The 11985-nt window shown below is 45.0% G+C and overlaps 2 protein-coding genes across 2 annotated transcripts in view; one reads left to right on the top strand and one right to left on the bottom strand.

The window, feature by feature from the left end:
• Positions 1-133: 133 nt before the first annotated feature.
• LOC112548358 (neuronal PAS domain-containing protein 2-like) overlaps positions 134-11985 on the bottom strand; it is a 61709-nt gene continuing 49857 nt past the window's right edge. The window contains exon 5 of the transcript XR_003092143.1: positions 134-760. The gene's annotated coding sequence lies outside the window, so the exon portion shown is untranslated. The remainder of the gene's footprint in view (positions 761-11985) is intronic.
• TBC1D8B (TBC1 domain family member 8B) overlaps positions 4643-11985 on the top strand; it is a 41894-nt gene continuing 34551 nt past the window's right edge. The window contains exon 1 of the mRNA XM_025193908.1: positions 4643-7442. Coding sequence (XP_025049693.1) covers positions 7289-7442 — 154 coding nt within the window. The 5' untranslated portion in view covers positions 4643-7288. The remainder of the gene's footprint in view (positions 7443-11985) is intronic.

Here is an 11985-nt window from a genome sequence, read left to right as displayed (position 1 = left end):
GTGTTCCCCTCCTAGCTTCTGCCTCTGTGGCTGCTGGCAGAGAACTGCTAGCCTGGCTTCCGCCCTGGGTTTTATAAGGGCCAGGCCCTGCCCCCTTCCGGCCAGCTGACTCTCCTTAGTTGCCCCGGCACCCCGCAGCTGTGCTCGTTAGTGTCCTGCCAGGGCTCTCTCCCTGGCAGTTCCTCCTCTCTAGGAGCAGAGCACCGAGGTGCCCTGCGACAGAGGCCAATTTTAGATTGCCGTTATATGGATCATATAATTTAGTTGCTTTTAGACAATAATGACCAGAAGGAGGAAACTTACTAGTTCAACATCATTTGAATGACACACCCAGACTTACCCCTAAATTCTTTTGAATGTAAAACTGATATGTAAGTAGAAGGGGGGAAAAATCCTGAAAGCTGTGTTGGATGCATTGCAGTGATCTGTTTTGGGATTCAAAGTCTTTTCCTTGAGGTTGGTATAATCTGAATGTTAGAGCAAACAGCTGATTCTGCTGATGGGAAAGACTCAGCATTGTCCCAGTGGGAGGGAAGGAGGTTGGAGGAAGGGGCAAATACCTAGCAGCATCCTGCTGGCGGTGTGGTATCATGTAGCCTAATGAGCAGTCAACTTGTCTGTCTGTTCTTGTTTGTTGTTCTCAGGGTGGTGTTAACACTACCTCACTTGGGCAGAAATGTTTTCAGTCTTCTGGGAATTCTTTAATGTAGACTGCTGCAGTGGTAGTTTTTAAGTGGTGGCGCTGCTCTCTGTCTTGAAGCTAGTAATACAAAAGAAAAAGATTGATTATTGGCCACTGAAAGCAGTGGCTGCTCAACAAACCATAGGGGACAGCGTCTGTAGAGCTGGGAAAAGCTGATTCAGGTTTTCTGTGGTCCCTACAAACAAACCATTATGAGTGGATGAATAATTCTTCATTTTTCAAATGATGGATTCATTAAGGAACTTTAATGATCTGCATGCAGCATACATACATACTACAAATTTATTCTAGGAATAACTTTTTCCCCCAGATATCCAAGTATCATACACAGTACACACATTTAAACAGCTGTCCTTCAGAAAGTACTTCTGGGCCAAGGCACAAAGAAGAACCTGCTCCTACAGATGATTAGCATATGCCAAATGATAAAATATGCTGAATGTATGGCTCAGCACTGTAAATACCAGAGTATAGTCAGGAGCCTATACTTTAGGCACCCATGTTTGAAAACGACCACTTCCTGCCAGAATTGGGTGTAATTTGTCCCTCTGCCCCCAGTGCCTTTAGGCTTCCTGTAAGCTTACCAGCTTATAAAATGATGATAAAAGTGTGAACTTTGGCAAGATGGCTTTTAATCTTAGGCTGTCATAAAATACGGCTGTTTCTTTTCTTCCTGTCTCCTACTCCTACACTTTCTGAAAAGTTTCTGGCTTGACATCATTCAGGTGGTGTCAGGTTGGCTGTATTTTGTGGTCTGCAGCCTTGGGTGTGAATCTCTTTCCAGGATAGTTGATCATGTGGACTTAGTAGAGTGCCATTTACTCCTGCACAGATGAGTCCAGCCCTTGAACTTTCCAGAAGAAAGCACCCATAAAAGGCAGCTCTTGCTGAGATGCTCTAAATTAACTCAGCAGATTCTCGGTTATGGCAACACCAAAAGAGTGCTGCGGCATTCTAAAAGTGCATTTAAAATATGTAGGGCCAGATTCAGTTCTTGGTGTGATTGCACAGTTCTATGCCCTGTCACCAGTAAATTTGATCCATAGCATAGTGAGTATCTAGCAGTTAAAACCCTGTTGTTGCAGTGTTCTTTGTAAATGGACCTTTGCTCCTACAGCGTCTCATTAACAGGGATCCGGGTTTTCTGTTTCCCGCGGGAAAATAGAAAAAAACATGGATTTCCCCTTTTCATAGTTTCATAGTTTCATAGTTTCAGGGTCGGAAGGGACCTAATAGATCTTCTAGCCCGACCCCCCGCCAGGGCGGGAGAACAACCCAAAAAACAAAACAAAACAAAACAAAACAAAACAAAAAACCACTCACCCTAAAAACAAAAACGGGACTCAAATGAGTCCAGCCAGGTAAGTATCCAGCCTCTTCTTAAAGATCCCCAGGGTAGGGGCCAGCACCACCTCCCTTGGAAGTTGGTTCCAGCTCCTAGCCGCCCTGACTGTGAAGTAGTTTTTTCGGATGTCCAATCTGTACCTCCTCTCCATCAACTTGTGCCCATTATTCCTTGTTATGCCAGCAGGGGCTAGGGGAAACAGCGTCTCCCCCAAACCCTTCTGGTTCCCCCTAGTGAGTTTATAGACGGTCACCAGGTCCCCCCTCAGCCTTCTCTTGTGGAGGCTGAATAGGTTCAAGTCCCGCAGTCTCTCACTGTAGGGTCTGCCCTGTTGTCCCCGGATCATGCGGGTGGCCCTCCTCTGGACCCTCTCCATGTTGTCCACATCCCTCCTGAAATGGGGCGCACAGAACTGGACACAATACTCCAGCTGCGGCCTGACCAGCGTCGCATAGAGGGGGAGGATCACCTCCCTGGCTCTACTCGAGATGCACCTGTGGATGCACGACAAGGTCCGGTTAGCCCTGCCAACCATGACCTCGCATTGTCGGCCCATGTTCATCTTGGAGTCAATAATGACACCAAGATCCCTTTCCGCCTCCGTGCTCTCAAGTAGGGAGCTCCCCATCGTATAAGTGTGCTGCTGGTTCCTACTACCCAAGTGCAGCACCCTGCACTTGTCCGTATTGAAACGCATCCTGTTCCTGTCTGCCCACCCCTGTAACCTATCCAGATCCTTCTGCAATCTCTCTCTCCCTGCTAGCGTGCTCACCTCCCCCCAAATTTTGGTGTCATCAGCGAATTTAAACAGGTTGCTCTCCACCCCAACATCAAGATCGCTGATGAAGACATTGAACAGCGCAGGGCCCAGGACCGAGCCCTGAGGGACTCCACTACCCACCTCCCCCCAAGTCGAATATGATCCATCCACCACCACCCTCTGAGTGCGACCCTTCAGCCAATCTGCAATCCATCTGACCGTGTAGGCATCTATGCCACAGTCGCCTAGTTTACTAATTAGGATGGGGTGAGAGACGGTGTCAAAGGCCTTGCTGAAGTCCAGAAAGACTACATCCACCGCGACACCTGCATCCATGGCCTTTGTGACCTGGGGCAGCAGCCATGAGGGATACTCAGGAACAAAGAAGAGGTGTACCGTCTGAAACTTGCTCTCTCTCTCAAAACTCATGATCAAGGAACTGCTTGCCTCCGGAGGGAATTTCCAACAGCCTCTGGATGATACTTGTAAGTAAGCTAACTGAGATCCAACTAGATATATAGCTTGCAGTAGCTCAGATGCGAGATCAAAGGCTACCCCACCCACAGGAGTTTGCTCTATGGGATTTCTCTGATACTGCTCTACCCTGTACCCTATTCTAACCACCCTCTGTAACCAATAAAGTTCTCCTTTGTGACTGGTGTAGGAGACTTATTGAGGGGTGGGTTTAATTATGCCTAGGAGGCCCCTTGGGTCTGCAGACTAAGGGAGACTATCCTTTTTGGCCCCCGACTTGGGGAAGTGCCCCAAATCCTTGTATTGGGTCGAGTGCCTGTAGGACTATTAGGCCTGTGTTTCCCTGAGGACACAGAACCTAGAAGGTCCCCTCTCGGGGTGATGGCAGCACGTTAGCCCCAGACTCTGCGGTGGGGCTTGAAAGGGGGTCTGCAAGGGCTTAGGCGCCCCTGGGGAGTCACGTGGAGTCCGGAAGGTGGACGGGCGTAGTGAGGTGGGAGGCTCAACGCAGGAGCTCCCCCTACTGGCCCACCACACCCCCCAGATCTGTGTGCAGGATGGCGGTGGGAGCAGGCTGTCTGCTGTAGGCTTGGGGCTCCCTGCCCTGCTGCCTTCCCCTGGGGCCTCTGCGTCCCAGTGGGTAGGACCCAGCATGGCAGGGCAGAGCGGAGCTGGGCAGGAAGCTCCTTTCTGCTGCAGACCCTATGCCACCCTGGCAAAGCACCACCTGCCTGCCCAGCAGCAGGGGGGTGACAGTGAGGAGTTGTGCCCTTCGCTGCTTCTAGGCGGGCAGGGGGTGCCTTGCCATGGTGGCATGAAGTTCCCACAGGCTCTGCTTCACCCTTGCTACCCTTGGGGGAGGGGGAGCCAGGCTCTGCAAGCCACTCCACCACAGCAGCCACTGCCTCCCGTGGTTGGCAGCCAGGGCTCGGGTGCTGCTGCAGTGGGCAGTGGACCTGGGTCTCTGGCCCCATAGCCTGGCAGCTGGGGCCCTCCTCCGGCAGGGCTGGGGTGGGGATGCTGCAGGTGGGCAGTGAGGGGCACAGTCGGGGCCCAGGGACTTGGCAATGAGTGAGGGGCACCAGCAGGGCTGGGAGGGTTGTGGCTTGGGAGTGAGGGGCCTGGACCTGTGTCCTGGTGAGTAAAAGGGGCAGGGGGAGCTCTGATTTTCCATGATAACCCAAAATCAAATACCAAAATGTATAGGTACTTACACTTTATTTTATTATAGTGATTGAGGCACTGGTAGGCTTTCAAATTGTTTTCAAGTTGTAAACATATCAATAAAATATTGTGTTCAGTTGATACCTATATATATAGTGATGTTTCATTTTAATTGCAGATCTTGGGGTTTTTAATCGGAGAATTTGCAATTTTAAACAAAGAAAACCAGGATCCCTTCTCATTCAAGTGATTTAAGAGTTTCATCTCTGCATAAGAAATACCTCTTGTGTCTCTGCTGGTTGATACATGTATCTATTATTGCACCCAGTAATAACAGGCTTGTGTTCTTCAGAATGTTTTCTTTACCTTTTCTATAGCGCACAAACTCTGCTCATTTCACGGCTGTATAAAATGACAGACCCCGGTGGTAGATAATTTATTTTACCTTTAAACCCTAGTGTGTTGCTAATCTTTACAGTAGATATTGACTGTCCTGGCAATTTGAATACTGCTGCTTTGTTACCGAGCCTCGTAAGATTACTCCTTCCAAATGAACTCTTGCACTTTTTACAAATAGTGACTCATATCTCTGTGCCATATTTCATAGCAGAAAGCAATGGCACAGGGAGAATGGCAAGAGAGATGGCTTTGCCTTAGTATATATTTTGATCGCCAAGTTTAAAACAAGCTCAGTGTTATAATTTGTTCAGTAAGCAAAAGGTCTTCAAATAAAAATATACTTTATGTTTAATTTGTAATGCAAAGCTTATAAATTGTGGAAAATGCTGATTTGACACAGCAGGTATGACCGTGCTCTTTTGTATTCCACCGAATTATGTCTGCAACATAGGATTTATTTGCTTGAATTAATTTACTGATCCTTAATTGCTTTTGTTTGGTCTTTCTCATAATGTGTCCTTATTTTGTTAGGAAGAATTATTCTGATAATCTAATAGCCACTAAAAGATAATCTCTTAATGTGAAATTGTGCATGACCTAGTTACAAATTAGGCAGTGCTGAGAAGGACTTGCCTGCATTTCATACCTTCTCAGATCGGGCTGTTTATGGTTCATTGCATTGTATGTTCTCATGCAACTAACAGTGCATTTCCGAGTTTAATGGAGAGAGAAATGAGAAATTTTGTAGGGGTGCACTGATAAAGATTTTTGTGGCTGATACCCAATTATTAACCAGCCTTATGGGCCAGTACCAATCTGATATGGAACTGATATATCGGCGCACCTCTAGAATTTGGTAGAAGAAAAGATTCTAGCAGGGAACCAGATTAATAATGGTGGAATAATTATTGATTGGTGGAGTTATAACAATGCTAATTCTGACTTGCTGTTAAATGTCTGGATCACATAATGACTTTCACTTATCTATCTGAGGATGTATTGAGCAGTCCTTAGGCAAGAGCTCCTCTTCACTGGAGACTGTTTCCACTGTTTAGTAATTTCTGGGAACATGATGCAATTCTGTTGACATTACAGATGTAGAAATAATGTGGGGTATACTTAGGTTTCCACATCTTCTCTAGGAGTCGGAGTAAATATAATCTATTTTTTTATTAGTGGTATATCTTTACTGTTCTAAAATAAAACATTTGATTATGAAGTCAAACTAAGAAGGTATTTCTTCATGAAACTGAGATCTCTTGTTGATTTGAATCTTCCTTACAAAGGTGTTGTTATAATCTGAAGTTCCTTGGAAGTAATTCTGTGGTTGATTACTAAAGACAGACTTTGCTTAATCATCCGAACCCAAAAGCATAGATTTTTTTTCTATGCTTATTTCTTTTCCCAATTTTAATTGACCTGATTCTTAATTTTGAAGGCAACACTTGAAATAACTTAGTGAAGTGCGAATTTCTGCTACTTTACTGTAAAGGTTTGGGCAGTCAAGGTGAAATGCAGTGATGGCGTTTTTCTCATGAAATTGTTCATCCTTAACTATGATGCAGCTCTCACTTTAAAAATCAATATTGTTTGACTTTGGTCAGAACTCTGCTTAAAAATGCTTAATTTATCAGCATGATTTTTAAGCTGGAAACAGAGTATTATAGCTATTAGATTTTGGAGGGCCTGACACCTATGGGAATAGTGGATCTTGGATAATGTACATCCAGAATACATATGGGGACAGGATAAAATATCCATGTTTCCCCCTGTCGGTGTGTGGGTGGTCACTAAAAAGGGCTTGTGCCTGGGCTTCTAGCATGTATGTGATGGACAGCAGTCATTGTGTGGCAGGCAATGGACTTGGAACTTGCAGTATAAGGAGGGAAGACATCGGGGGCAAGTAGATCTGGGCAGTGCATGTGGCCTTGTGTAATGGGTGGGTGGGGTAGGTGGGTTATAGATAAAGGAAAATTCTGTAAAGTCCCTTATCTTGACCACCCAGCAATGTAAATTCACTGAGATAGAACAAACTCAGAATAAATGTTCCTTTAAAGCGGTGCACAAATTAGTTATGTTTGAGGAATATAATTAAGTGGTTCACATGGCACTATGTATACAGATAGACCCATTGCATGCTGGGAATAGTCATTTACAACCCCCTTGTACTATTTGCAATTTATACTTGTGTGTCCATTCTGTAAGTATCCTGGAAAGGTTCCCAACCTTCAGATCCACCTGATAATGGTCTAAGCTGCCCTGAAATCTCCCCAAGGATCTCCTAGGCTGAATACTATTTCCCAAAGCATTTATTGCTTTCCTTTCTTGTTGCAGAAAAATCTATCTTTATTGACTCCACTACTCTGTTTCATCAGGATCATTAGGATGGGCCTGATTCTTCACTCAGGCAAAACTCTCCTTGGCTTCCTGAGTCAGAATCTGCATGTTTGTTATAAAACTTACTAAAACTTTCTCAAACACAACAGGCCTTCTCGTGGGGACGCTAGATGCAGTCTTGGATTCTACATCCAAAGTGGCTCCATTTCGTATCCTGCATCAGACACCAGATTCTCAAGTCTACTGGTCCATTGCTTGTGGTATGTATGAATCCTTATTTAGAGGTTAACTGGTGTTGAAAAGGGGTGTTTCTTGTTTCACTGAGAATGTAACAAAGAAAGGGATGTGAACTTGTGCTGGGAACATCATCTCTCTTCCCCATCTAACTTAATTAGGCTCAAACAAGAAAACTGCTCGCATCATGGTGGAAATGGAAAGGCTTCCAAGTACTACTCAGTCAGGGCCATGTGGGGTGTGGTTAGGTTCGGAGGAATGGAAAAAACCTGCGTTTATAGGATTGTGTCCCTAAAAGTGCTTTGTCAGATGTTCTGAGTTTTTGTACTTCTACGTTACATTTCAGTGTGAGATTTTGTTTTTCATTTGTTTATTAACAATGTAGATTATAGAGAATGCATACCTGCCATTTAGGCACATCATAGCCAGTGTTAAGTCTAATTTTGTACTAATCATGTTGCATTTATTGAATTATGGCTCTACTGTTAGATATTTTAATTAATGGGTAAGGACCTTCTCTTCAGGCTTATACAAACAACTCTTCCCCTGTAGCACTGAAGAACTAATCATAGATGCCTCAATAGTAAGCATCATGCATAAAAACTTATAGACTCAAAGGCAGTATTGTCCCCATGAAACCTGTTAAAGCTTACAGCCAAGCCTGGAGGAGCTGGAGCTAAATTGTGTAGGTCACATACAAAAAGTCACGTAGATTGAAGGAGAGGGTTGGGAGGGCAATACAGCAGTGCACAGGAAATCTTGGAAGTTTTTGGAGAGTGTTGGGGACAACTTCCTGGTGCGAGGGTTGGAGACCGGCACGGGGCCATGCTCTTCTTGATCTGCTGCTCACAAACAGGGAAGAATTGGTTAGCAATGTAGAAGTGGATGGCAATTTGAGCAGCAGTGGCCATGAGATGATTGAGTTCAGGAACCTGACAAAAGAAAGAAAGGAGAGCAGCAGAATATAGACCCTGGACTTCAGAAAAGCAGACTTGGACTCCCTCAGGGAACTGATGGACAGAATCCCTTTAGAGGCCAGTCTGAGGGTAAGAAGAGTCCAGGAGAGCTGGTGGTATTTTAAAGAAACCTTACTGAGGGCACAGGAACAAACCACCCCTATGTGCAAGAAGAATAGCAAATATGGCAGGCGACCAGCTTGGTTTAGCATATACCTCTTCAGTGAATTTAAACACAAAAAAGGAAGCTTACAAGAAGTGGAAGCTTGGACAGATGAGTAGGGAGGAGTATAAGAGTATTGCTCGGGCATGCAGGGATGAAGTCAGGAAGGCCGAAGCACAATTGGAGTTGCAGCTAGCAAGGGACATGAAGGGTAACAAGAAGGGTTTCTACAAGTATGTCAGCCACAAGAAGACGGTCAGGGAAAGTGTGGGTCCCTTGGTGGGAGGCAACCTAGTGACAGCTGATGAGGAAAAGGCTGAAGTACTCAATACCTTTTTTACCTTGATCCTCACAGGCAAGGTCAGCTCTCAGACTACTGCCCCAGGCAGCACAGTTTGGAGAGAAGGTGAGCAGCCCTCAGTGGTGAAAGAACAGGTTAGGGACTATTTAGAAAAGCCAGATGTGTACAAGTCCGTGGGGCTGGAAGCAATGCATGTAAGGGTATTGAGAGAGTTCACTGATGTGCTTGCAGAGCCGGTTGCCATTATCTTTGAAAACTCATGGTGCTCAGGGGAGGTCCTGGACGATTGGAAAAGGGCAAATATAGTGCCCTGCCTTTCAAAAGGGAAGGAGGAGGATCCAGGGAACTACAGACCAGTCTGTCTCACCTCAGTCCCCAGAAAAATCATGTAGCAGGTCCTTCAAGAATCAATTTTTAAGAACTTGGAGGAGAAGAAGGTGATTAGGTCACATATCAGGATGGATTCACCAAGGGCAAGTCATGCCTGACCAGCCTGATTGCCTTCTATGATGAAATAACTGGCTCTGTGGATGCGGGGAAAGCAGTGGACGTGATGCATCTTGACTTTAGCAAGGCTTTTGCTATGGTCTCCTACAGCATTCTTGCAAGCGAGCTAAGGAAGTATGGATTAGATGAATGGACTGTAAAGTGGATAGAAAGCTGGCTGGGTTATCTGCCTTGGCAAGTAGTAATCAGTGGGTCAATGAGTAGCTGGCAGCCGGGATCAAGTGGAGTGCCCCAGGGGTCGGTCCTGGGGCCAGTTTTGTTCAGTATCTTCATTAACAATGTGGAAGATGGGATGGAGTGCACCCTCAGCAAGTTTGCAGATGACACCAAGCTGGGGGGAACTAGTGGATGCACTGGAGGATAGGGATAGGATTCAGAGAGACCTCAACAAATTGGAGGATTGGGCCAAAAGAAATCTCATGAGGTTCAACAAGGACAAGTGCAAAGTCCTGCACGTAGGATGGAACAATCTCATGCACCGGTACAGGCTGACTGGCTGGGCAGCAGCTCTGCAGAAAAGTACTAGGGGTTTATAGTGGACAGTAAGCTGGGTATGAGTCAGCAGTGTGCCCTGGTTGCCAAGAAGCCTAACAGCATACCAGTCTGCATTAGTAGGAGTGTTGCCAGCAGGTCAAGGGAAGCAATTATTCCCCTCTATTCAGCACTGGTGAGGCCACATCTGGAGTGCTGTGTCCAGTTTTGGGCCCCCCACTACAGAAAGGATGTGGACAAGTTGCAGAGAGTCCAGCAGAGGGCAATGAAAATGGTTAGGAGGCTAGGGGACATGATTTATGAGGAGAGGCCGAGGGAACTGGGCTTATTTAGTCTGGAGAAGAGAAGACTGAGGGGGGATTTAATAGCAGCCTTCAGCTACCTGAAAGGTGGTTCCAAAGAGGATGGAGCTGGACTGGTCTCAGCGGTGACAGATGACAGAACAAGGAGCAGTGGGCTCAAGTTGCAGCAAGGGAAGTTTAGGTTGGATATTAGGAGACACTTTCTCACTAGGAGGGTGGTGAAGCACTGGAACGAGTTGCCTAGAGAGGTGGTGGAATCTCCATCTTTGGAGGTTTTTAAGCCCTGGCTCGAATGATGAAGCTGTGGCTGGAATGATCTAGTTGGGGATAATCCTGCTCTGAGCAGGGTTTGGAGTAGATGACCTCCTGAGCTTCCTTCCAACCCTAATTTTCTGTGCTTCTATAAAAATAGATTACTGGTATTTTCCCCTTTCATTATTATATATGGCCAAAGAGCTGTGAAAATAAAACAAGGCCATTCCTTTATTTGTGCTGAGTTTAATTTTTTTAGTTTTGCTGGTGAGAGTTTACCCAGCAGCAGGTGTTTGCTATTGCATTAAGTTAATGTTAACCAGAATGAATGCTGAAACTGTGGTTATCCTTAAGTGGTTAAAATTGTCTGTATGAACAGGTTTAGTTTCCCTGATCCTGCTAAGCAAATAAAGATTCACCTGTGCAAGTACAGGTTTTGTGAAGAAATAGGGCCTTAACCAATACCTATTGAGGTCAACAGAGAAAACTTCCATTGATTGGTCTTTGTAGGTGTTGGACCAGGCCCATAGTAAAGATATTATAGCTGAGGTTTCCAGTTTCAAAGCAAATATATTTGCCGCAGCCTCTCTGACGAGGGGGTAGAGATAAATGAGCTGAGTCATGGTGCAACAGCCTTCATCTCTCCCCAGGGTGAGGATGGCACTGCTATTTTGCTACCAAGCATTTATCTTCTTTTCCTTTTAAACCAAAATTTCCCTTTTTGTTCATTTTCAACTCCTTGAAAAAGGCATAAATACCATATGTCACTGCATTCAGTAGGAAACATCTTACTGTGAAATTCTGATCGCTTCTTCCTCTGTTTGCTCTTCAAGGGTATCCCTGAAAATGAAAAATATTTTTGGTGGGAAAATGTGTGCTGTATTGTGGAAAGGAGTTTAAGGAATGCAGTTTAATACAGTGTGATGCATGGGACTTGAGAAGAGGAAGTGAGAACCTGGTAAAGTCACTAGAAACTGAACCACTTGTAGACTGCTAATAAGTAGAAATCCAGGAATAACCTGGAGGAAACACTCTGTGGTGACCAGCTGCCACAAGGATGTTCTGAGTGCAGTAAAAATGCCTATAAAAGAGTAAAAATAAACATGCCCCAGCCAGAGACCTCTAGTGCCATTTCCTGTTCCCCAAGGGCTTGAACCACTTGTACTTAAATTGTATCCTTTCCTTCCTTTTCTACGTTCTCTACTTGGCTGCTGGTGAAAATGGTACTGTGTAATGTTCCTGTGATGCAAAGTGTAAATGCAAATTGTTCTCTCCATGAGGTAATATCTTATTAATAAAACCACAAGGCAAACTTACTTTGCTGTCGTTACATTTTAATCGTCTAAAACAATCATGTTAGTTGGTTTATAACCTTGCCTGTGGCATACCTGCTATTGTAACTATATACGTAATTGCTTCATGGGAGGCATGTAAATGACAAGTGTTGTCTTGTTCTAAACCTAATTACAATGAAAAGAACAAGATGATTATTCCCATGAAGCCAGTAGCTAGCCTTAGCTAAAAAGATGTTACGCTAAAAAATTGTGATACAGGAAGGATCTTTTTTATTTCTTTCCTCACCGTCAAATGAGTTTC

The sequence above is a fragment of the Alligator sinensis genome, unplaced genomic scaffold (assembly GCF_000455745.1).
Source record: "Alligator sinensis unplaced genomic scaffold, ASM45574v1 scaffold438_1, whole genome shotgun sequence".
NCBI lineage: Eukaryota > Metazoa > Chordata > Crocodylia > Alligatoridae > Alligator > Alligator sinensis.
Note: the sequence above shows the minus strand (reverse complement) of the source record. Positions and strands in the feature narration are given on the sequence as shown.